Consider the following 24,370-nt stretch of genomic DNA (forward strand, 5'->3'; position numbering starts at 1 on the left):
AGTATTTCTCAGAGAAGGGCATCCCAGAGCTATATGGCCATGTTCAGCGGCAAGTGAATGTATCTCTGGCACACAGTGTCGGTGCCAAGATACATCTGACCACAGACACGTGGTCTAGCAAACACGGGCAGGGAAGGTATATCAGTTTTACTGCCCACTGGGTGAACCTTCTGACGGCCGTCAAGCATGTAACCCGTGGCACCCGTGTAGATTTGGTTTTACCGCCACGGATTGCATGCAGGCCTGACTCTTCTTCTCCTCCTCCTACTCCATCCTCCTCCCTCTCCTCCTCAGCTGCCTCCTCCTTTTCCGCTGCTAGCGTCTCTTCCACTGCACCGCCCAAGCTCCCCAGAACCTATTCCACATGCCAGGTGAGACGTTGCCATGCCGTGCTGCGTCTGTTGTGCCTGGAAGCAAAGAGCCACACTGGCCCGGCACTCCTTTCAGCTTTGCGTTCACAGGCAGATGAGTGGCTAACACCGCTCAATTTGACAGTTGGTAAAGTGGTGTGTGACAACGGTGCCAATCTGCTTAGCGCATTGAAACAGGGCAAAATCACGCACGTGCCGTGCATGGCACACGTCTTAAACTTGGTCGTGCAGCGATTCCTTGTCAAATACCCTGGGGTCCAGGACATCTTGCGGCAGGCAAGGAAAATCTCGGCCCATTTCAGAAGATCTTACACGGCCATGGCTCGCCTTGCTGACATTCAGCGGCGACACCATCTGCCGGTCAGACGTCTTATTTGCGATTGCCCGACGCGATGGAACTCAACCTTCTATATGCTTGATAGGCTGCTCCAGCAGAAACGTGCAGTTAACGTCTACCTGTATGAACTCTGCGAAAGAAACGGTTCTGGGGAGCTGGGTTTTTTTTCACCGCGCCAGTGGCTGCTCATGCGCGACACATGCAGACTTCTGCGGCCATTTGAGGAGATCACCAAACTGGTCAGTCGCAGCCATGGCGCCATCAGTGACATGGTACCTTATGCCTTCTTTCTGGAGCGTGCATTGCGTCGTGTCATTGATCAGGCTGTGGAGGAGCAGGAGCGGGAAGATGAGGAAGTCGCAATGCTGGATGAATTCCCAGGGGGGGCTACTCTATCTGAGACAAGTCAACAACAGGAGTCTGATGAGGAGTCAGAGGAGGATGGTGCCGGGGCGGATGAGCAGGAGCAAGAAGAGCATGCTTTAAACCTTTCTGGGATCCCTGTTGTGCGAGGATGGGGAGAGGAGAATGAAGAGGACGACATTATCCTGGATGATGAGCAGGAGCCAGGCCACCACACCGCTTCCACTTTAGTGCAAATGGGGGCCTTCATGCTCCAGTGTTTTAATAGGGACCCCCGTATAAAAAGCATGAGGGTCAAGGACCAGTACTGGGTGGCAACGTACTTAGACCCCCGGTACAAACACAAAATGGCGGAAATGTTACCGCCGTCGCAGAGGGCTGTCAGAATGCAGCACTTCCAGGCCTTGCTTCGAGAAATGCTGCATTCTGCTTTTGCGTGCGCTGGCAGAGGAGCAATTCCCACTCCCAGAGAAGGATTTGCGGGTACCAATCCAACAGCGCCTGCAAGAAGAGGCCGGTTTGAAGATGTGTTGGTGACTTCGGATATGAGGTCATTCTTTCAGCCGACCCATCGACAGGTGTCATCCGGATCCAGCATCAGGGAACGCCTAGACCGTCAGGTGTCCGACTACATTGGGTTAACGGCCGATGTGGACGCTCTGAGGAGTGATGAACCCCTAGACTACTGGGTGGGCAGGCTTGACCTCTGGCCAGAGCTTGCCCAATTTGCAATCGAACTGTTGGCTTGCCCCTCATCCAGTGTCCTGTCCGAAAGGACGTTCAGCGCAGCAGGGGGGATTGTGACCGATAAGCGTACTCGCCTAGCTCACCACAGTGTTAACTACCTCACATTTCTAAAAATGAATGAGGCATGGATCTCGGAGGAATTCAACACATGTGATCAGTAGACCATGTATATGTCTATAAACAATTTTTGGAATCAAGCACACAGACCTTCTTAATTCATTTGGCTCACTTCCCTGACCCAAAAAAGCACACCGTACTATATGCCCCTACCCTCCTCTTTGAAGAGGTTGAGCGGTGTCATATTTCTACTGGGGCTGCTTATTATGAGGGGTTCCCACCATCCCTGTGCTGTGCTGACTTCCTCCTGGGTGTTCTTATTATGAGGGGCTCCCACCATCCCTGTGCTGTGCTGACTTCCTCCTGGGGGTTCTTATTATGAGGGGATCACACCATCCCTGTGCTGTGCTGACTTCCTCCTGGGGCTGCTTACGGTGCTGCTGTCAGCGCTGTATGTCACGGAGCTGCTGTCAGCGCTGTATGTCACGGAGCTGCTGTCAGCGCTGTATGTCACGGAGCTGCTGTCAGCGCTGTATGTCACGGAGCTGCTGTCAGCGCTGTATGTCACGGAGCTGCTGTCAGCGCTGTATGTCACGGAGCTGCTGTCAGCGCTGTATGTCACGGAGCTGCTGTCAGCGCTGTATGTCACGGAGCTGCTGTCAGCGCTGTATGTCACGGAGCTGCTGTCAGCGCTGTATGTCACGGAGCTGCTGTCAGCGCTGTATGTCACGGAGCTGCTGTCAGCGCTGTATGTCACGGTGCTGCTGTCAGCGCTGTATGTCACGGAGCTGCTGTCAGCGCTGTATGTCACGGAGCTGCTGTCAGTGCTGTATGTCACGGAGCTGCTGTCAGCGCTGTATGTCACGGAGCTGCTGTCAGCGCTGTATGTCACGGAGCTGCTGTCAGCGCTGTATGTCACGGTGCTGCTGTCAGCGCTGTATGTCACGGAGCTGCTGTCAGCGCTGTATGTCACGGAGCTGCTGTCAGCGCTGTATGTCACGGAGCTGCTGTCAGCGCTGTATGTCACGGAGCTGCTGTCAGCGCTGTATGTCACGGAGCTGCTGTCAGCGCTGTATGTCACGGTGCTGATGTCAGTGCTCTGTATTACGGTGCTGCTGTCAGTGCTCTGTATCTCCTGCACCCTCTTGTTTGCCTACCCTGGTCCCTGACCTTCCCTCTCCTCCATTGCCTTCATTAGCTCCATAGTCCTGAATTGTCAGAACAATTTCCCAAATAAAAAAAAAATGCTTGTAGTTATCGATCCCAAATTCACCTCATACATGTATTATGCTATTGTCCAGGTGGTGGGACTACGTGCTACCCCCTAATAATTACCCCGTGGCCGCAAATTCGACCTAAAGGTTTGCGAAATTCGCCTCCCATTGAAGTCAATGGAGCCCGCGGCGAACGGTCGTTTTCGCGAACGTTTGTGTCCGTTCGCGTTTCGCGTTCGCGAAACGTCCCGTCGGAAGTTCGTCCATCACTATCCCTGGGGATCCTTGACCTTAGAAAGCGAGAAGGTGGAATCTCCTGAAACTCTAGCTTGTAGCCCAGAGATACCGAAGAGATCACTCACTTGTCCCGGATCTCTTCCCGCCAGGCTTCTGCAACCTGCCGAAGCCTTCCCCCCACTGGGCCAAGCGGGGGCGCCCCTTCACAAGGAAGCTTTTGGGCTCTGCTTGGCAGGCTTTCGCCCCCAAGTCTTTTTCTCTCCCTGGGCCCGGCCCTGAGCCTTTCCTGTAGAGGAGGGTTGAGAAGGCCATCGCCACTGCTTAGAGCTTGATGCTCCGGGAGAGAGAGAACGCCTAAATGATGGAAGTTTTTCTCTTTTTGACTGGGAGGAGAGTAGATTTACCCCCTGTGATTTACCAGTGCCCTTGTTACCTCCCCCTGAGACCCTCTTACGAGGAGACATAGTCCTAAGCTACAAAGCAGAGGTACTAGTACAAAGTGCAATCACTGTTGTGCTTAAAGTCTCACAATAAATATATATGCTTAATACTGCACAACCTGATGCTGAGTAGGTGTCTAAGGTTTGCCTGGATCCAATCCCCTGGGATGCTTACTGCCCACAGCTCCTGTGTCTCACACTTACAGCCCCCTGACGCTCTGGGCTTTTAAAACTGCCGCCTGGCGCCTGTGCAGTACAGCGCCGTGCACACCAATGTGCATGGCTCACAACCACACTCCCCCCTCCTTCATTAGCCTGGGAGCGCGCTCAGCGCGCGTGCACGCGCGTTTAGCGCGTGTGCACAAGGTCCGCCGGAATCCAGGGGGGGAAAGGAATCTCCATCAGAGCTGCGTGGGACCCCCAGACTATGAGGGACCCCTGTATTACCTTGTTGTGGCAGGGACTGCAGTGGAGACGTGAGACCTCTGTAGAACCAGGCTTCACTGAGCGTGTGTACTGAAAGGTATGTAAGTATGCATCAGGCTGCTCTTACTCCCTCTAGTGGTGGAAACCAGGTAAGACATACTACTACTCAAAATGAAGAAATCCATAATATAATTATATATAGGATTACCTGTCCTCGCCGCAGGAATTGCTGAAACAGACAGATTCCAGCCTTCACCCATCAGGGCGGGCAGAGTTTGCCAACCTTCAGGTTTATCTGGGGTTCTTTCTCAGAAGAACCTCCTACCTGGATCTTGTAAAAGACTCTGCCAGAAACGTTCGTGCCATCTGTGTAAACAGTACACCAAGTCTAGTTTTCCCAGAGCCCAGTCTTCCAATAGGAGAGGACTTACAGGCCAAACCTCGTTTCTTCGGATGACAAGGCCCGGGTATCATACCATCTTGGGAGTCAAATATCGGCCCGAGATATGGATCTGGTTTGTTGTAGCCCTTAGGCCCCCGCAGGGACCTGCACAGAGCTTTCTTTATAGCACATGTTTTACGTGACCAACCACCATAGACACTGGCGAAAAAAACTGAGGTGCCTCCCATATGGGAAGGGTTATATAGGGGAGGAATTCTCCTTAATTGGGGTTAACCAGTGTCCAATCACCAGAGGTGCCTATATAACCCACTATGTAATGAAGCTCCTGTGTCCCGTGATGTATGATCAAGAAATAAAGATTTTACACAAACAGTAGGAGGTTCCTGAATGCTGTAAAGCAGCGTTTCTCAACCTTTTTTCAGTCAAGGCACCCTTTAAAATGATGGACAATCTGAAGGCATCCCATTCTAAAATGTGAAAAAAAAATACATTTTAATAGTTTTAAATAGTGCAGCAACATCCACACGTAGGACACCCAATGTTAGAGGATATTTATTCTTCCAAAGCAAATACACTTTTGCACACTGGTACTGACTAGTATTCCAATGTTTCTCTTCTCCCTTAATCTCTCTACATCAGTCAGCTAATGTCACCCCAGTGCTGAGGAAGAGACACAGAGGAGGGTCACACAAGGATGCTGTGGAGGTGACAGACATCTTCTTTATTAACTGATGACATCATTGGCTGTTAGGATGCCAGTGTCTAGTCGTAATGATGCATAATGAACCCGTGGCTTTGTTTAACTAAGAGATCTTTTACACTAGAGCGATGGGGGCAGTAGCAGTAAAGTGCCACTAGATTTAGAGGCATTTTACCGACCCGGGCTGTTCAGGCAGGAGCGGGGTGCTTTTATCCCCCTAGAAGGGGTTCAAAAAGGGGTTAAAATCACCCATGTAGCGCCGCTTTGCAGGAGCTTTGGCAGCACTGCCCATGAATTCCAATGGGCAGGGGCGGTTTAGGAGTGGCAAATACACCGCTCACACAACGCCTCAAAGATGCTGCTTGCAAGCGCACAACCCCAGTGTAAAAACACTCAGGCTTTCACTCTGGGACTGCAGATGAGGCATTTTTCAGGCGCTTTAAGGCACTATTTTTAGCGCTAAAGCGCCTGAAAAACACCACAGTGTGAAAGGTAAGGCTTGAGCAACCTGCTGGCTTGTATACAATTTTTTATCAACTTCTAGGCATTTTGCCAAGGCACCCCTGAAGGAACCTCAAGTCACCCGGGTTTAAAATGGCTGCTGTAGAGAGCTGCACCCCACAATGGTGTGGCAATGCTCTCTGGTGCATTCGTATGTGAGTCCATGATTCTAGAGGTTGATACCCTGGGCTCTAACATGAGTTAGATGAAACTGGGCATCAGTCAGACTGCAAGATGACTGGAATGCTTATTGTTTTAAAAGCTGCTGGGGAATGATTAAGCTGGAGTTGGGCTGTAGCCTCCCTGGCGGTATTCCCAAGTCTGGCTCGGGGTGAGATTTAATTACCATAAGTGGTATTCCCGAGCCAGACTCAGGATCGCATCGCTGGATCCATGTAAGGGTTACTTACCTTGTCCCCTGGACCCAGCGATGTCTCCCCGCTGTGATCCGCGAGCCGCTGTGTCTCGCTCGATTTGTGACAGTGCCGAGCTCCCTCCCCTGCGAGCATTGCGACGCACGGGGAAGGAGTTCAGCGCCAAATTCAAAAAGTTAAAAACACAGTATAGATACGGTATACTGTAATCATACAGATTAGAGTACTGTATCAAATAATTACACATCCCCTTTGTCCCTAGTGGTTCGTCCAGTGCCCTGCATGCAGTTTTATATTATAAATACTGTTCTTTATGCCAGGAAACTGGAGATTGTCCATAGCAACCAAAAAATGTCAGTTTACATCAAAAGTGGTTATAAACCAGCTAGAAAACAGCGATAATAAATTAGAATTGAGGCATAGTAATTTGTGGGGAAATTCGTCATCAACCACTTAAAGTAATGACAGTGACAATTCTGCAACTCAGCATATTTCAGTGTTTTGATTTGATTACATTATTGAATATTTTTTAATATTATTATATTATTATTTGTTATACTTATTTATAGTTATTTATTTTAATATATATATATATATATATATATATATATATATATATATATATATACACACATTATAATTTCTGATTTCATATTTCCAATTTTATCATACCCGGGATGTCTATTAGACTCTTGTTTGAATGGATTTAAGTGAATTATTTCTAAGAATTACAGGCCTACAATATAAAATGCCAAATTTCCATGCAAAATAATGGTACTGCTTTCAGCACCTAAAATCTGAAATAATCATACCGCCAGGGAGGTTAAACAACTTTGCTTGACAATATATTTGTATTGAGTTATGTGAAAGATTGTGACAGATAACCACAATGAATCAAAAGTGGGCAAAATTATTTTTTTTAGCCATAAAAAAAATATTTTCTTTCCCAGAGAAAAAAATTGATCAATTAAACATTTAAAAGCTCAGCACACTTAATTTAATTTTATTTTGGAAATGTAAATCGTGTTGTCTGTAGGAAATGTTGTAATCCAGTGAATAATTTATCACCTAATTTTGGATACATGGATATTAGATGTATAATGGATGTTCTGTGACATAGTTACTGAATGCCTCAGTGACTTCCAATGTAATTATATTTAATATCACTGTTATGAATATTACATTTTACAAGAGACATATCACGACCGTCCAGAAACACAAGTCAACACACCAAAAACATTTGAAGAATCACAGAAATGTAACCATATTGTTCGTTTTATATTTAATGCAGGATCAAAATGAATATGATCGATAGTTTACAAAGTAGCACCTAGTCTGGTAATTAAATCTAATATTGGAATTTTTGGTAGCCTAACCAGATCCAGACAACATAATTCCACAAGATGAATTTAAAGACCCCCCATACACTGATTTAATAAGTACCAGTTTATAAACATGCATCTGGAAGCATTTACCCATCTACTGTATTCTGGTTTTCCACTCGTACATGCTTGCTGCAGGAACTGTCATGTGGAATGTCTCCCTCTTGACAGTCCCTCCATAGTTCCAGCCAAAGTTCCCATTTGGCCAGTAGAATGACAGAGAGTAGGAACAAATTAAAACATATTTTCCATCAACAGCTGGTAATCTATTGGTCAGTCTGTCAATCTTTACACATAGTTTCCAACTGTCTCTCATTTGGAGAAACGGTCCCTGCTTATTCTGCATAGACAAAATTGTATTATTTAAAGGGTTAGTTAACATTTTCCAAAAAAAAGCCTATGCAAATAAGGGGCATCTGTAGATAAAAACAAACAGTGCAGCTTTGACCAAAGTTGAATGCCCCCCTTGCTATAGGTGTAGTTCCTTTACATATCTCCTGAAGCATGACTGGAAAACTCACAGGACATTGCAAAGGGCATTTCTAAGAGAGGCTCAGCTATTATGGTTCAACTCCAACATCAGAGGAGCAAGCTCTCAAAACATGAGCTCAGAGTTACTGCATCAGGGAAAAGAAAGCCCATGTGAGGAGGTTTAAATCAGAGAAAGAGCCCTGTGATGGTGACAGTGAGCAGTAATAGCTGGGCCTCTCTTAGCAACATCTTGGGAGTTTTCTGGTCAGGCTTCATGAGGTACGTAAATGGCCTGCACCTATAGCAAGGGCATTAATAAACTTTGGTCAACGCTGCACAGTTTTTTTTTTTTATCCACAGATTATCCTCATTTGCATAGAACTTTGTTTGGCAAAGGTGAACCAACACTTTAACAACCAAAAGTGTTGTATTATACTAAATATTTGAAATACAACAAGTTCTGGCACTGAGCTCTGGTAACTGGCCTGACAGGGGCGTGCTAGCGTGGGCACCTGAGACATCTGCTGCCCGGCGTCCCACATGTGGTGATCACGCTACTGTTGCAGCCAACACCTCTCTCCCCACTGATAGCCGTATACAGATCCACCTCCCCCTCCCCAGCTCCAAAGTTCTGATGTATACAGACAAGAGGGGGAGGAGCAGGGGAGGGGGGGATTTCACTGCAGGAGCTGTGCTGATGAACTGAGGTCTGTGTATAGTTTACAGATACTGTGGAGGAGGACACAGTAACCAGGAAAAAGAGGAGGTGGCAGGGCTGGTAACACAGATGCACACATGGTGGAGTGATGGGAGAGGAGGAGGAGTAAGGGAATATGTGCGTTGGAAGAGGAGAGGACATGTGCTATTGGGGGGATGCGACACCCTTCCCCACTAGAACAAGTCTTCTCCACTCCCAAAGCAACCCCCAGCACATATCCCTTTAACTCCCCCTCCCCCCAATCGGTGTCTCTCTGTCCTCCTCTCATGGCGTCCATCTGTCCTCCTCCTACTGCGTCCATCTGTCCCCCCTCCCACAGCATCCCTCTGTCCCATCTCCCACAGCATCCTTCTCTTCATCACACGGCATCCTTCTCCCATGGTGGCCCTCTGTCCTCCTCCCATAGTGTCCCTCCTCACTTTGTCCCTTTGTCCCTCCTTCCCTGGCGACCCTCTGTCCCACCTTCCTCGGCATCCCTCTGTCCTCCTCCCATGGTGTCCCTCCTCCCACAGAGTCCTTTTGTCCCACCCCCCATGGCAACCCTATTTCCCTCTGTCCTCCTCCCACGGAGTCCCTCTACCCAACCCACACAGCATTCCGCTGTTTCTCCGCCCTCTGTGTCCCTCTGTCCCTCCTCTCACAGCGTCCCTCTGTCTCTCCTCCCACATCGTCCCTCATCCCACAGTGTCCCTCTGTCCCTCCTCCCACGGCGTACCTCTGCTCTGTCCTCATCCCACAAAGATGACAGAGCGGATCTTAAACAGTAAGGGGTGTGGCCTTGACAGTAAGGGGTGGGTCATATTTAAATTAGGGGGTGCATGAGTTTACTCAGGCCTAGGGCAGCACAAAAACTAAAAGCACCACTGGTTAGAACAATACTAAGATACTCCCAGCTGTTACTGCTTAGCCACTATCATGGGAGTGAGCTCTTTTTTCTAGTCAAACCTCCAAGAGTTGGAATCCCCCTGTACTGCTTTGTTACTAGGACATTGATAAGACACTTCAAGCCATTACTGCTTCCCCCACCATTACAGGAGCAAGCTCTTTCTCGGTTTCAAAACCCCTTGCTTGTGCTCTCTATCCTTTGTCACAGTAATGCCGCGTACACACAAGCGGACTATATGGCGTACTTAGTCCGTCGAAACACATTTCAGCGGACAGTCCGCTCGTGTGTGGGCTTCAGCGGACTTTTTCAGCGTGCAGTCCGGCGTACTAAGAATTTCGGATTTTTCGAAATTCTGTCCGTCGTACTTTGGTTTCAGCGGACAATCCGCTCGTCAGTATGCTAGTTCGACGGACTAAGAATGGCGCATGCCCAGAAAGGATTTACACAGCGGAAGGGTGCTTTGCTGTGTATTGGACTTCCTATTTCTAGTCCCGTCGTACGTGCTGTACACGTCATCGCGCAAGCTTTCGACGGACTGTTTGGGTATCCGTGTGTGGTCAAGTCCGTTCAGTGGAAAGTACGACGGACTGTCAGTCGGATTGTATGACGAACTAAGTACGCCATACAGTCCGCTCGTGTGTACGCGGCATAACACAAAACTCATCAACTGTGTAATGGAGATAGTGAACTGTACATGTGAGGGTTTGAGAGCTCACTCCTGTGATGGTGCGGGTGAGCAGTAACAGCTGGCAATGTCCTAGCAACAAGACAGGTCAGGTGGATGCCATCTCTAAAAGAGTTCTTAGGCAAGGCTTTAAATGTTACATAAACGGCCTACACCTATAACAGGGCCATTATCCAATTTTAGACAGTGCTGCACAGTTTGTTTTTACAGACACCCTTTACATGCATAGGCAGTTTCTTTTGTAAAGGTGAACTAACCCTTTAACCCTTTCCCGCCGAGCGTACACAGATATGCGTACTCGGCTTCCGGGGGTTATACCGGGATGATGCCCGCACCTGCAGGCATCATCCCAGTACCGTTTTTTGCAGCAGGCGATTGGCTATCCAGGTATAACAACCGATGCGGCTAAAAGCCGCTCGGCTGTTATGCCAGAGGAGCGGGAGGGGACGTCCCCTCTCCCGCCGCCTCTCGCCGCTGCTACCGGTGCTCCCGCTCGATCGGGAGCACCGATTCCGTGTCCGATGGCTCCGGCTGCTGCGGAGGAACTGGAACAAAGCCGTAATCGGCTTCGTTCCAGTCTCCTCATCGTAAACACGGAAGCGACTTTATGACGTCACTTCCCGTTTACTCGGCTGCCAATGGTGCCGGTTTAAAAAAAATATCCGGTATTCAGAATCGCCGTTTTCGGCGATTTGAATACATTGAAGTGTAAAGGAGGGGTGGGGGGTCTTTTAGACCCCGATCCCTCCATAAAGAGGACCTGTCACCACCTATTACTGTCACAAGGGATGTTTACATTCCTTGTGACAGCAATAAAAGTGATCAATTTTTTATTTTTTTTTAAAAACAATTTAGTTATTTTAAAATAAATAAAATAAATAAAAAAATAAAAAAATAAATTTTAAAGCGCCCGCCGTCCCCGCGAGCTCGCGAATCAAAGAAAACGCATACGGAAGTCGCGCCCGCGTATGTAAACGGTGTTCAAATCACACATGTGAGGTATCGCCGCGATCGTCAGAGCAAGAGCAATAATTCTAGCACTAGACCTCCTCTGTAACGCTAACCTGGTAACCGTAAAAAAAATTTAAAGCGTCACCTATTGAGATTTTTAGCTACCGTACTTTGTCGTCAATCTACAAGTGCGCGCAATTATAAAGTGTGACATGTTTGGTATCTATTTACTCAGCGTAACATTATCTTTCACATTACGCAAAAAAATTGGGCTAATTTTACTGTTTTTTTTTTTTTTAAATTCATGAAAGTGTCCCTTTTCCCAAAAAGTTGCGTTTAAAACACCGCTGCGCAAATACCGTGTGACATAAAATATTGCAACAATCGCCGTTTTATTCTCTAGAGTCTCTGCTAAAAAAAATATATATAATGTTTGGGGGTTCCAAGTAATTTTCTAGCAAAAAATATGGATTTTAACTTGTAAACACCAAATTCCAAAAATAGGCTTAGTCATGAAAGGGTTAAATACCCATAATGCAGCGGTGTGTTCAGAAAGTATTTGTTTGATGGCTATCTTCATATCTTCATATCTTTCAGCTTCCAGAACCCTCTACTGTCCTATAAATTCCTATGCTGTCCTATATTGACATAAGATAATGCTGCAAGAACTTTCTTGGCCATCTGTATTATAAAACCCCATAGGCTGCAGCTCATTCACCATTAACCTCAACCCAGGGGTCAAGTCCTGGGGAAAAAAGTGTGGGAACTCCCACCCAAGATCCACTCCCCCACCAAAAAAAAAAAAATGATACGCTCATATGCACGAACACTTCAAAAGTGGTATTTTTCATCTAATTTTCATATTGTGTGTATGAAGCTTAACTGTTAGTACATAAAAGAAAAAAAAACAATCCTCAATAAACATAAATACTGTAATTCTCTGAATAATCAGCATTCATTCAATTGTGCTTCCATGCAAATGTGAACATCATGTTCTGATCTTTATTGGGGAATTTTATTTTGTATATAGAGTGTTTAGGTGGTGAGTTTACACTTTTCATTGAACAGAGTTTGGATAACACAGGGTTAAACGGAAAGGTCATAAATTAACTGCACATTATCTGGACAGAATGCTTGGGGAGATAGTGATGTGTTCCTGCTTAGGAGATGTATGTTAGCTTGGAGGGGCTGCAAACTCTGCAGGGCTCCAACACACACTCCCTGCTATTCCAACCCTTCACATATTTCCACATAAACTTCCCTCCTGGCATTAAACTTTGCCAGTTATTGTGCTCAGCTTACCACCCCAAACTGATGTTCCTCCCTCAGCTCACCTCTCTCCCTGCATGTCCTGGGAGCAGAATAGCTGTGCTCCTCCTCTGGGTTCTCTCATCATATGGGACTGAAGATAGAGAAGGGGGGATTCAGCGGGACACATGGAGCAAGTATGCAGGAAACTGGGGGGGGGGAGGGATGAGGAGACAAAATCAGGAGGGGTCAGCAGGGAGGAGCGCATCATGAGAGGTCTGACTAAATACAATCTCTTAGCAGCAGGGACCTGATCTACCCGTCAGCTAGCTGTGATTGACAGGTAGATCGAAGCAGAAGCTGTCATGGGGCCCACTACTGGCAATGCCTGAACTGTCAGGTGTACGACACTTACTATTGCGAGCTGTGTCGGCAGCTGCTGGTGTAGCACCTGCCGCACAGCTCGCATACTTCAAAGTCTTGCAGTACACGGCTGCTAACGGGAACTGAGTTCCTGTTGTGGAAAAAGTACAGGAACTCCGTTCCCATGCGTTCCCGCAGGACTTGAGCCCTGCCTCAACCTTTAGTAAGTTATAGATGTCATTTACACCGACTGCCACTAGTGACTGCGAAAATATTCTTGTTCTTATTTTTCTTTAGATATCGATGAATGTTTGGATGAAGTGAATCCCCCATGCCATTCTTCTGCTACATGCAAGAACACCCTGGGTAGCTATGAATGTTTCTGCACAGATCCATACCAACTCGCTGAAGATAAAAGGATCTGTATAGGTAATACATTGTAACACTTCATTATTTACTTGCTGTGGGATCTGGTGCAGCTCCACTCTCCATTAAACATATGTGCTTAAGTAGCTTCTGCCATCTCTAGTTAATCATAGAGGACTGTGCCAAGAATAAATGTTATAGAGCTCATAAAATACTGCCATCATAATCTGGAATACTGCATGATCTCTGATAAACACGTCTTTGCCAAGCACCAGCCATTCCATGTAATTTCAGGTTTAATTTAAAATGCGCGTTTATAGAAATTACATTGAGAAAGACCGCATTTGCTTTTTAAGTGTTATCCAAAAATGTGCAATGTAATGCTTAGCACGTAGTGGAAAATGTCCACCTAGCAGACTGGAGCCCTAAGAGTTTAAGATACATAGATAATGCATTCATATAAATACTTAGCCAATCTAAAGGGGAACCTCGCGCTTGGTTGTATATAAATTGGAGCTGCTTAACTGAATTACACCTGAATACCAGGTCTGAAGTAATAGGCAATACATCAGAAGAAGGTGCACTGTCTCCTTAAATGGCACTAATTTCTTAAAATAACAGTAGCGCCGGCTCCTGAAGAGCCCGCGCTATGTGTTTTTGTCATTTAACTTTAACCTTGAACCATAGTTTGGTTTTGGGTTCAATTATCCTAAATTTAGACCTCAACACCAGTCTGGCTGGACTCCCGGGTGTACTGCCTGACCATAGGTGGCGCTGTCATCATGGCAGGGTGCAGAACGCAGTCTAGTTGGGTGTATTAAGGTTATTCAGCCCAATGGGAATGTCACTTTTGCTGTGCTTCCTGGGAGAGGGTACTTAAGGTGCGGATGTCACGTGTTTCAGGGTTCCGGTCCAGAAGTATGTTCTGGCTGCTTGGTCCTGGTCCTCCTGACCAGCCCCCAGGACTCCCATGGCCTGGGGTGTGGATCCGCCTGATCACATGTCTCGGGGCTGGTTAGCCTGAGGCAAGGAAACTGAAGGAAGGATTCAAGGTGGTCTGGTGCCGTCTCAGTTATTGGAGAGGCACAGCAACTGTGAAGTTATCTAGGGGAGGCCTCTTCGGGAGAAGGCCATGCCAGGGTTGGCTTCTCAACAAGAGCCTGGACAAGTTGAAGGACCCAAGTGAATCCAATCTTGTGTGGTATCGCTGGACCGGCTGCAAGATACTGGTACCATACTAGGGTTCTACAAACTTTCAGTTTTACTCAAGTGTTCTGTATCAAAGTCTGTGGCAGAGACTTGTTCTTGATTTAAACACCCTGTTGGCTGCTAGGCCTAGTGAGAGAAGGACTATCCAATAAGGGTGAGGATCCAGTTGTGAATGGCTATTCTCTGGATTTTCTACTGGTGGGAGACTTTTCCTATTGAAGTTATAGATAAGAGTACCTTGACTTTTCTACCTAAACCCTCTAACCCTACATTGAGAGACTGTGTAACTATTTTTCGCAAATAAAAATCCCTTTAAGTGGATCTGGCGTCAGTCTCTGCAATTCTTGGGTCATCTACCTCGGGAACCCCCTAGATGCACACGAGGTCAAGAAGGTAATGGTAAGTCCAATAAAAATGTGTAGTGGAAAACGAACACTGCACATCACCCAGAACACACCATCCTCACCGTGAAACTTCATGTTGTGGGGATACTTTTCTTCAGCAGAGACAGGGAAGCTGGTCAGAGTTGATGGGAAGATGAATGGAGCTAAATACAGGGCAAGCTTAGAAGAAAACTTGTTAGAGTCTGCAAAAGACTTGAGACAAGAGCATAGGTTCACCTTCTAGTAGGACAATGACCTTAAACATACAGCTAGAGCTACAATGGAATGGTTTAGATCAAAGCATATTCATGTGTTAGAATGGTCCAGTCAAAGTTCAGACCTAAATTCAATTAAAAATCTGTGTCAACACTTGAAAATTGTTTTTCACAGATGCTCTCCATTCAATCTGACTGAGTTTATACTATTTTACAAAAAAGAATGGGCAAAAATTTCACTCTCTAGATGTGCAAAGCTGGTAGAGACATCCCCAAAAAAGACTTGCAGCTGTAATTGCAGCAAAAGGTGGTTTTACAAAGTATTGACTCAGGGGGGCTGAATACAAATGCATGCCACAGATATTTATTTGTAAAAAATGTGGAAAACCATTGATCATTTTCCTTCCACTTCAGAATTATGTTCCACTTTGTATTGGTCATTCACATAAAATCCCAATAAAATGGGGTGTGTCCTAGCCGCTGATTAAAATGGCCACTCGGCTGTAGCTCTCCCTGTCATACCGTGTCCCAGAAGCAGCAAACCGCTACATAGACAGCCATTTTCAGCCCCATGGGGGATACACCTTCTACACGACACTCGGGCTATGACCAGGAGGAAGCCACAGGCACCAGGACCGCACCACCTGACTGATTTCTTTATACAGCCGGCGTGCGTGAACGTTCAAAAGCGGCCGTTCTCCTCCTCCACCTCTCACACAGGTACCAGCAGCTCCTGACCCAGAGAACCTCTCTGAGATGGAAGACTCTGATCAGCAGCATGGAGAATCACCAACACCAGATAGAGGTAAAAGAGCAGCAGAATCCCCTGCACACTCTCCTCAGAAGCAGCTCTCTGCTAAGAAACTGCACTGGGCAGAACTGCCTGAGCCTCACACAGGCATGCCAGCAGCTCACACTGCTCCATTAGCTGCCTTCCCTGCATCAGACGCCCCTGCTTCTGAGCATACCATCAAGCAATGCTTCTCTTTCCCCAAGCTAGCCTTCAGAGAGAGCTATGCTCCTCGGTATCACAACTCACTAACAGAATTGAGGACATTTAGACCCGCACTGCTCATTTAGAGTCCTATATGGGAGTAGTTGTTAAAACACATGATGAAATGGTAGATGCATGTAAGCGCAATCCGACACGATCCACCAGTTGCAAATAGAAGTCACAGACTTAGAAGATAGTTCGCACTGTAATAATGTAAAAATAAGAGGAATCCCTGAGGCTGGTAAGCTGCAAGGCCTCATACCGTATTTACAACAGTTATTCCTGAAACCTATCCTGGAACTTACACCCAAGGATCTACTAATGGATAGAGCACATAGGATCCCCAAATCAGCGCATTTACCTGACACAGTCCCTGGGGATAGTCTAACAAGGATCCATTACTACCATATTAAGGAATGACTACTACAGGCAGCCAGGTCCACCCACTCACTTCCACTTCCATAGGGAATAGCCCTATACCAAGATATCTCGGCTGCAACCTCCAAACTGAGGAAAGAGTTTTCCACCATCACTGTGGGACGGCAGCATTGTATATCAGCATATTTGTTTGAGCTACACAGCCTACACTGAGTTTACCTGTTTCTTTATATCTTTGTGTTTATTATAATGGTTGTGTAACCAATTCCTATTGTTCTAGCTTAAATTGGTATTGTTCACCTCCTCTTCATATACAGTATCTCACAAAAGTGAGTACACCCCTCACATTTTTGTAAATATTTTATTATATCTTTTCATGTGACAACACTGAAGAAATTACACTTTGCTACAATATAAAGCACCGAGTGTACAGCTTATATTACAGTGTAAATTTGCTGTCCCCTCAAAAACTAACTAACTCAACACACAGCCAATAATGTCTAAACCGCTGGCAACAAAAGTGAGTACACCTCTAAGTGAAAATGTCCAAATTGGGCCCAATTAGCCATTTTCCCTCCCCGGTGTCATGTGACTCATTAGTGCTACAAGGTTTCAGGTGCGAATGAGGAGCAGATGTGTTAAATTCAGTGTTATCACGTTCGCTCTCTCATACTGGTTACTGGAAGTTCAACATGGCACCTCGTGGCAAAGAAATCTCTGAGGATCTGAAAAAAAGAATTGTTGCTCTACATAAAGATGGCCTAGGCCAGTGATGGTGAAAAATGAGAAAAGCACACACTGACATGCAGTCGTCCACACCGCACTGCCAATCACAAACTACATCTCCCATAGGTCTCTAGGACCAGCGGTGACATGTCCGAGGTGGGTGTGACTAAGAAGAAGCAGCAATGACGTGCAGGCAGGTGGGTGGGAATCCACAAATCTCATGGGTCAGCGGTGAAGTGCTGGGTGTGACTGGAAAACACAAGGTCAGAGGAGACTTGCGGGCGGGAATACGAGAATGAGCTGCTGCAGCCACTGGATTAACATGTCACTGGAGACAGGTGACATGTTAATGTGGAGTGGACATTATGTACAGTTGTTATCTTATCAGTCCGAATCAAAAAAGGTTCACACCGCTCCAGGCATATTATCCCATGGATCACCTGCCCCACTCTCAGACATCAGGTGCTAGCTCTGTAAACGTGCAGACAATCAAGAATAGTACCTGGATGGCCGCACACCAAATTAACACCTTTATTGTGCAAAATTGAGTAGAATCCAAAACAATCAATCCATGGACAGAAGAGGTATAAAAAGAACAGACGGCTGTGGCCCTCCAGCTACCTTTCTTGAGTATCTTATCAGTCCATGGTGTCCCACTTCTAAGGCCTCGTACACACGGTATGAAAATCAGAAGGGAAAAGCCTGAAGGCAAGCTGTCTGCGGATTTTCAGATCGTTAGTACAGTGCATTCAACAGACGATTTGACTTTAAGACAGGCAAAAGCTGGATGTGCAGGCTATAAAATTTTTGTCTGATGTGAACTCAACATCTGATTTTCGAATGGTCAGTACAGAAATCCATCACACAAGTCAAAAGTACAAACACGCATGCTCAGAATCGAGGAACGACTGGGAAGAGTTTGGTCTTGTAAACTACTGTTCATAATCTAGAATTAACATTCGTGATGTGGCAATTGATGAAATGTCAAGATTCTCATCTTTTTTAATGGGATAATAATTAAGCTGCTTTGAATGTAGTTATGCCAAACATATTTTTTTTTAAACGTTTTTATTGAGAATCAAAAGACATTTATACAGATAATTGTCCATCAATTTTGAATAATGTTTCACAGAATCAAAAACCTAGTAAGTTGCATAAGTCAAAAAGAGCAAAAAACAGGAGATAAACATTGGAGCTGAAAGACTAACGTTATGGGGTTGTATAAAGCGTTGTAAAGCATGAAATCTCACCTAGTGAGGTTGTGGAAAGTCATCCTAGATAATCACTACAGGCATACCCCACTTTTAAGTACACAATGGGGTTTATTTACTAAAGCTGGAAAGTGCAAAATTAGGCTCACTTCTGTGCAGAAACCAATGAGCTTCCAGGTTTTATTACTAGGCTTAGTTGAACTAGCTGAGGTTAGAAGTGCATTGGTTTCTATGCAGAAGTGAGCCTGATTTTGCACTTTCCCACTTTAGTAAATAAAGCCCATTGTGTACTTAAAAGTGGGGTATGCCTTTAGTATAAATTAAGAAGGAAGAGTCTGAATGGATCTGTCCAAGAGCCCCTGTTGTTAAAATGATAGCAGGAGAGGGGTTATAACCAGGACAGCAGGGGAAGGAGGGGGGGGGGGGGAGTGGATGGTGGGCTATAAGTTCCAAATATGGTGGATCCCGAGAGCAATCAGCCATTGTAGCACCAGTAAGAGAATGAGTGACTGGGAAGTGCCAGTGCCTTTCACAGTTCCTTTGAGAGTGGCTCATCGTAGGAGAATGAAAGTTTGTCTAGAGCTGCTTGATCAGCTGGTGAGAGGGTCGAAGAGATGAAGGCTTGCCATCTGTAGAAATGAGCTCTAGATCTGGGTTCTTTGAAGTCTGTGAGAAATCGTTCTCTATATAAAAGGTTAAGGCAGTCCTTTTTGATTTGAATGATAGACGGGCCTTGGGGTGAAATCCAGTGTCTAAGAATGAGTCTCCTTGCGATAAGCAGACATATCAAAATCCAGTCTTTGGAAGAAGGGTGTTTGGTAGTCCTGCAGGAGGTTGAGGCAGTGGAGGACAGAGACCACGGTAACAGTAGAGGGTCCCAGTAACCGAAGATCAGGAGTAGAGGGTCTTTGGGCAGTTTCAGCAAAGTGGTCTTGAAGACGAAGGAAATGACTTGGTCCCAAAATGAAGAGATGAAGGAGCAGGACCAAAAATGGTGTGAAAGAGGAGGTTTAGAGACCTTACATAGAGGGCATGAGGCTCCATCCTTATTGGATTTGGGGGAGAGGAAAGGGATATAGGCCCGGTGGGCGATTTTGAGTTGAGTTTCTCTCCAGATTTCGTTGGGGGTTAATCGGAGAACCTTCTGTAGGCCAGACAGAACCTTGTCAATTAGATTGGGGTCTGGGAAATCCACAGCCCAGTTAGCAATGGAGGAAGAGGATAATAAAGGGGATGAGTCTCGCAAGAGAGGTTTGTAGATGTCCGAGATTCTGTAGTGACCACTTTGCAGCAAACGTTCCGAGAAACTGGGTTTAAATCTCCGAGATTCATCTTTGCAGGTGCTGGAAAGGAAGCTGATGCATTGGTTGTAATGGAAGACGTGAGATGGAGGCAGAGAGAATAACATTGACGAGGTTGGAAAAGGAAATGGTTTTCTAGTATTCACGACGCACATTGAAGAGAAATTGGAGAGGCCTAGTTTCTGCCAGTCCGAGAAGGTTTTGTCCGGGAAGAAAACTAGGGTTCCCTTGAATAGGTAGATGAGGGGAAATGAAAGGTGGGAGTCTGAGGATTTTTCCTGATTTCTCTCCAGTCTAGGGCCGTGTCCCATAAAAGAAGATTGTGTTGATATGGAGGGGGAACAGCTTTCCATCTGCAGTGTAGGAGGGCCACCAAAGAGTAGGGGTGAGCCATTTCAGACTCTAGGATGTAGTTGGAGTGATGAGATGATTGGGCTATACAGTCTAGGCTGGTCCTTAAAAAGCATGCTAGGTTATACAATCTAATATGTGGTAGATTGATGCCCCCCTCACTCCTAGGAAGGTGTAATTTTTTGAAAGCTATACAAGGTCTTTTGCAGCGCAAGAGAAATTTCAAAATTTTTGGAGTTGAGAGATTTGACATCTTAAGAGTAAAGGTATGGTTTGCAAAGGATAAAGCAGTCTGGCGAAGCTTATCATTTTGACAAGGTGGCACCTTCCCAGGAGTGAGAGGGGGAGATCCATCCAGTTAAACAATTCCTGAAAAAGTTTAGTAAAGAGGGGAGGGTAGTTGAGGTGATAGAGAGAAGAGGGTAGTTTCCCAATCTTTATTCCTAGATAAGTAATGTAGGATGGGGCGACTTTGAATAGGGAGTGTTGAGTCCAGGGGGGTGAGGTGAGTTTACCAATGGGGAGGATTTCACTTTTGGAGTAGTTGATACGTAAGCCCAAGCAAAGTCTAAAGTTATAAAAGATGCTTTTAATGGTCAAAATGTCATCTGGGGGGTTGGCTGTAAAAATGAGGACGTCATCAGCAAAAAGCGAGGTGCGGAGTTCTGTATTGCCTATTGTGATGCCTCGCAGGGGGGCTATCTAGGATAAGTATCTAGAGAGGGGTTCCAATGCTATGTTAAACAGAAGGGGGGATAGAAGGCATCCCTGTCTGGTCCCTTTATGGAGGCGGAAGTCCCCTGAGAGGAGACCCGCTGCAACCAGCCTAGCTGAGGGCGATGTATACATAGAGTTAATGAGGTGACAGAAAGGGCCTGAGAATCCCATTTTAGAAAGTGATAGCCAGTCGAAGCTTACATCATCGAAGGCTTTTTCTGCATCTAGGGTAATGATGGCATAGTCCCCCTTGGGATCTTGCTTGGCTTGTTTGAGGGCCAGTAGAACCTTGCGAATGTTCAGGGTGGCTGTGCGCCATTTCACAAAGCCAGATTGGGCAGGGTGTATGAGGTCAGGAAGGATGACAGCTAGCCTGGAAGCCACTATCTTCGACAAGATTTTAACATCCAGGCTGAGCAAGGAAATGGGCCTGTAAGATCCCAGTTCCAGTGGGTCTTTGCCCTTCTTAGAGAGTAGTTTAATGACAGCCTGGTTGCCCTTCGGAAGATAGGGGCCACCCGCCCAAATGTCGGAGTAACCCGAGTGAAGTATGGGTACCATGATGTTAGGGAGAGTTTTGTAGAATTCGCTTGTGAATCCGTCCGGCCCGGAGCTTTAGAAGGGTGGAGGTTACAGATGGTGCATTCTATTTCGTCGACTGTAATAGGGGCATTCAGGGTATCCAACTGGATGGGAGAAATTGTTGATAGTTTCATTTTCTCTAGCAAGGCATGGGCTAATTTTTCGTCAATTGGGTCGGGGGCATAGAGGACTGTGTAGTATTGCAACATGGTTTTGTTTATGTGCAGAGGAGTGGAATGAGTGATCCCTGTGTAATCTCGCAGAAGTCCCTGTCTACCGGATGTGATAAACGCCAGAGGTCTGTAAGATGGAGGGAGTCCATAGTGGAGGCGAATAGGGTGGGAGCAGATTTAGCAAGTATCGGTGTGTAGTGTTTTGGTGAGGACCTATCGTCTGCTGGATGCATGATGTCGTTAAAATCTCCCCCAACTAGATGGGGTAGATGTGGGGTAGTAAGGAGCCAGGAGGAGAGTTGGCAGTAGAATGTCTTTGTTGGACTGTTAGGGGCGTATACATTAGAAATCACTAGTTCTTTGGAGCCTATTTTAACCCAGGTTGAGATAAAGCGCCCTTGGTCATCTATGTGTGTGGATAGAACAGTACACGGGAGGTTTTTATGAATAAGAAGGACACTAGCTTTCCGTCCAACTGATTCTGCTCTCAGGACCGTCCCTACCCAGAGTTTATGCATACGATAAAAGTCAGATGCTGGAAGATGGGTTTCTTGTAGCAGAGCTATATCAGTTTTTAGTGTAGTGGCCAAAACCCTTGCAGGGCGGCCTTTACTTTTTTGGGCTTACCAGTTACCTTCTCTTGGCCTGCTCTTCCACGTCTAGGGGTTCCCAGGGTTGATACCCAATGATTTGAACACTGACACGGATAAAGTCCGTTTTCAAAGGTTTTATTTTGCAGTAGTAACATCCAATAACACAGTCTCTTATGGGAACAGAGGGCATGGGTGAAGAACTCAGGCACCTTGAACTGCAGGTCTACCAAAGTCTCAAATTCCACCCAGAGAGTAGCCACTCGCAGCTGGGTACTTTAAGGCTGAACAGATCTCTAGCCAGAGACCATGGCAGTCAGCACATTGACTCAAAACTTGAAGCAATCCTATGAAAGTATGCAAGTTGTAACTAAGGGTGAGCAGGAACCTTTTTCCTCAGTACCTGGAACGTTTCCTGTCTCCTCAATGGTACTGGAAAAATGTGAATTCGTCAATGTCCTTCCCAACTCAGTAACCAGGCACTTCCCAGGATGACACTTGCCGGCCCTCCTCCGAAGAGTCACATCCGGACACCTTGAATCCTCACTCAGTTACTGCTCCTCGGACCAGCAGGGTCCGAGACTCGGGAACAAACGGATCCCTACCCCAGACCAGGCAGGTCTATCAGGGACCTCCAACCGGAACATGTTGTGGGATGTCGAACACCTAGTGACCGGGACCCGTCACGGGGCTACCCCGGTCCTGGAACCAGAACAGACCACATGGGCCTCATGAACACCTCTCCCTAATCACGTGACCCACACATCTTAAGTACCCCTTCCCAGACTCATCAGTGGGCCCGGAACTCCCACTGATTGGTTCCGAGAAGGTTGATACCCAAACCGTCCAACCAAGCCTGGTTCTGGCCTGTCATGTGCACCTCACTGCTCACATGACCTGGCAGAACTTCCAACACAGCCCAGCCAGACTGATGTCAAGGCCAACCTACGTAATTAACCCTCAGAACCCCTACTGTTCTGAGGCAAAAAATAAATTTACATGCGTATGACATTTTGTCCAAAATTTAATCCGCTACATTAGCCTTTTAAGATGGCGAAGAATCTTCATTCTCTTGTTAGGAGAAAGGAGACCCTTCACATTCCATGAGATTACCTTAAGAAACTATGGAGAAAAGGGGAATCATGGGAAGGACCTGTAGCTGTAGGAATATATGTTAGACATGAGAGGCACAGCTTTGGCATGGGAAGAACAGGGGTGTATATTCATTGAGCCCTTGAGTGGAGAGTGCATGGAGATGTATAGAGGGAGGCAGGGGATAAGGAAATGAGGGAGGGGGTAAAAAAACAAGCCAAATAGCTAAAACAGAAATCAGAGCAACCTTCACTTTTTTCCGCTTGAGTTCACTGTGCAAGGACCCTGCATGAAAAGAGGAGAACAACAAAGTGCCTGAGCTCCCTAGGGATGCTAACGAGGCATGAAGGAATACCGGAGTGGATACGGGGTAAGGAGCTGGGTAAGTTGCACAGCGAGACCACGGTGGAGATCAGTAAAAGAAAAAAAAGAGAATGTGACATGGCATGATTACAACACTGAGTTAACTGAAAGCAGCAAGCTTGAGTATAAAACATTTGAGAGCATATAAGATTGAGAAACAAATGAATTAAAACAAATGAGGGAAAAAGCTCTGGGGATCCATTCAGGGGTCAGTGACCAGAGGTGGACTCTGGGTGACCACAGAAGAGACCACGTATTAAGGAATATCACAGTCAACGGGTGCGACAAAAACAAGCCATACGACCTGTGATAGCGGAGAAGAAGTCCAATAGCGGTGCAAAGATCTTCAACGCAGGGAGTTGTGATTGTGACGCCGGAAACGTTTGGGAGAGTCTTTGCGAGGCCTTCTCTGTTCCAGAGAGCGGAGGCTAGAGGAAGACTTGGAAGGCGTATGAGGGAGTGTATCTGCCCGAGGGGTCCTGGAAGGATAGTCGGTCCCCTTTAGGTGATTTGAGGCAGAGAGTTGCAGGGAAAGCCAAGGGGAATTGTATCTGTTGCTTAAATAGTTCAGAGCAGATCGGTTGGAAAGCTTTTCTCTTCTTAGCCCCCGTACACAAGGTCGGACATTCCGATGGAAAATGTCCGATCGGACCGCGTTGTCGGGTAATCCGACCGTGTGTGGGCTCCATCTGACTTTTTCCGTCGGAATGTCCGACCAACAAAATTTGAGAGCTGGATATAAAATTTTCTGACAACATGATCCGATTGGACTTTCATCGTTTGTAGAGAATTCCGATCTGACAAAGTGCCACTCATGCTCAGATCAAATTGCGAGACCAAAGCTA

General features: G+C 46.4%; 1 protein-coding gene across 1 annotated transcript in view; it reads left to right on the forward strand.

The window, feature by feature from the left end:
- The window catches only part of TPO (thyroid peroxidase), a 228,445-nt gene that overhangs the window by 165,139 nt on the left and 38,936 nt on the right, over positions 1-24,370 (forward strand). The window contains 1 exon segment of the mRNA XM_077485162.1: positions 13,172-13,303. Coding sequence (XP_077341288.1) covers positions 13,172-13,303 — 132 coding nt within the window.

The sequence above is a fragment of the Lithobates pipiens genome, unplaced genomic scaffold, assembly GCF_037356315.1.
Source record: "Lithobates pipiens isolate NorthernLeopardFrog02 unplaced genomic scaffold, aLitPip1_a1.2 Scaffold_18, whole genome shotgun sequence".
NCBI lineage: Eukaryota > Metazoa > Chordata > Amphibia > Anura > Ranidae > Lithobates > Lithobates pipiens.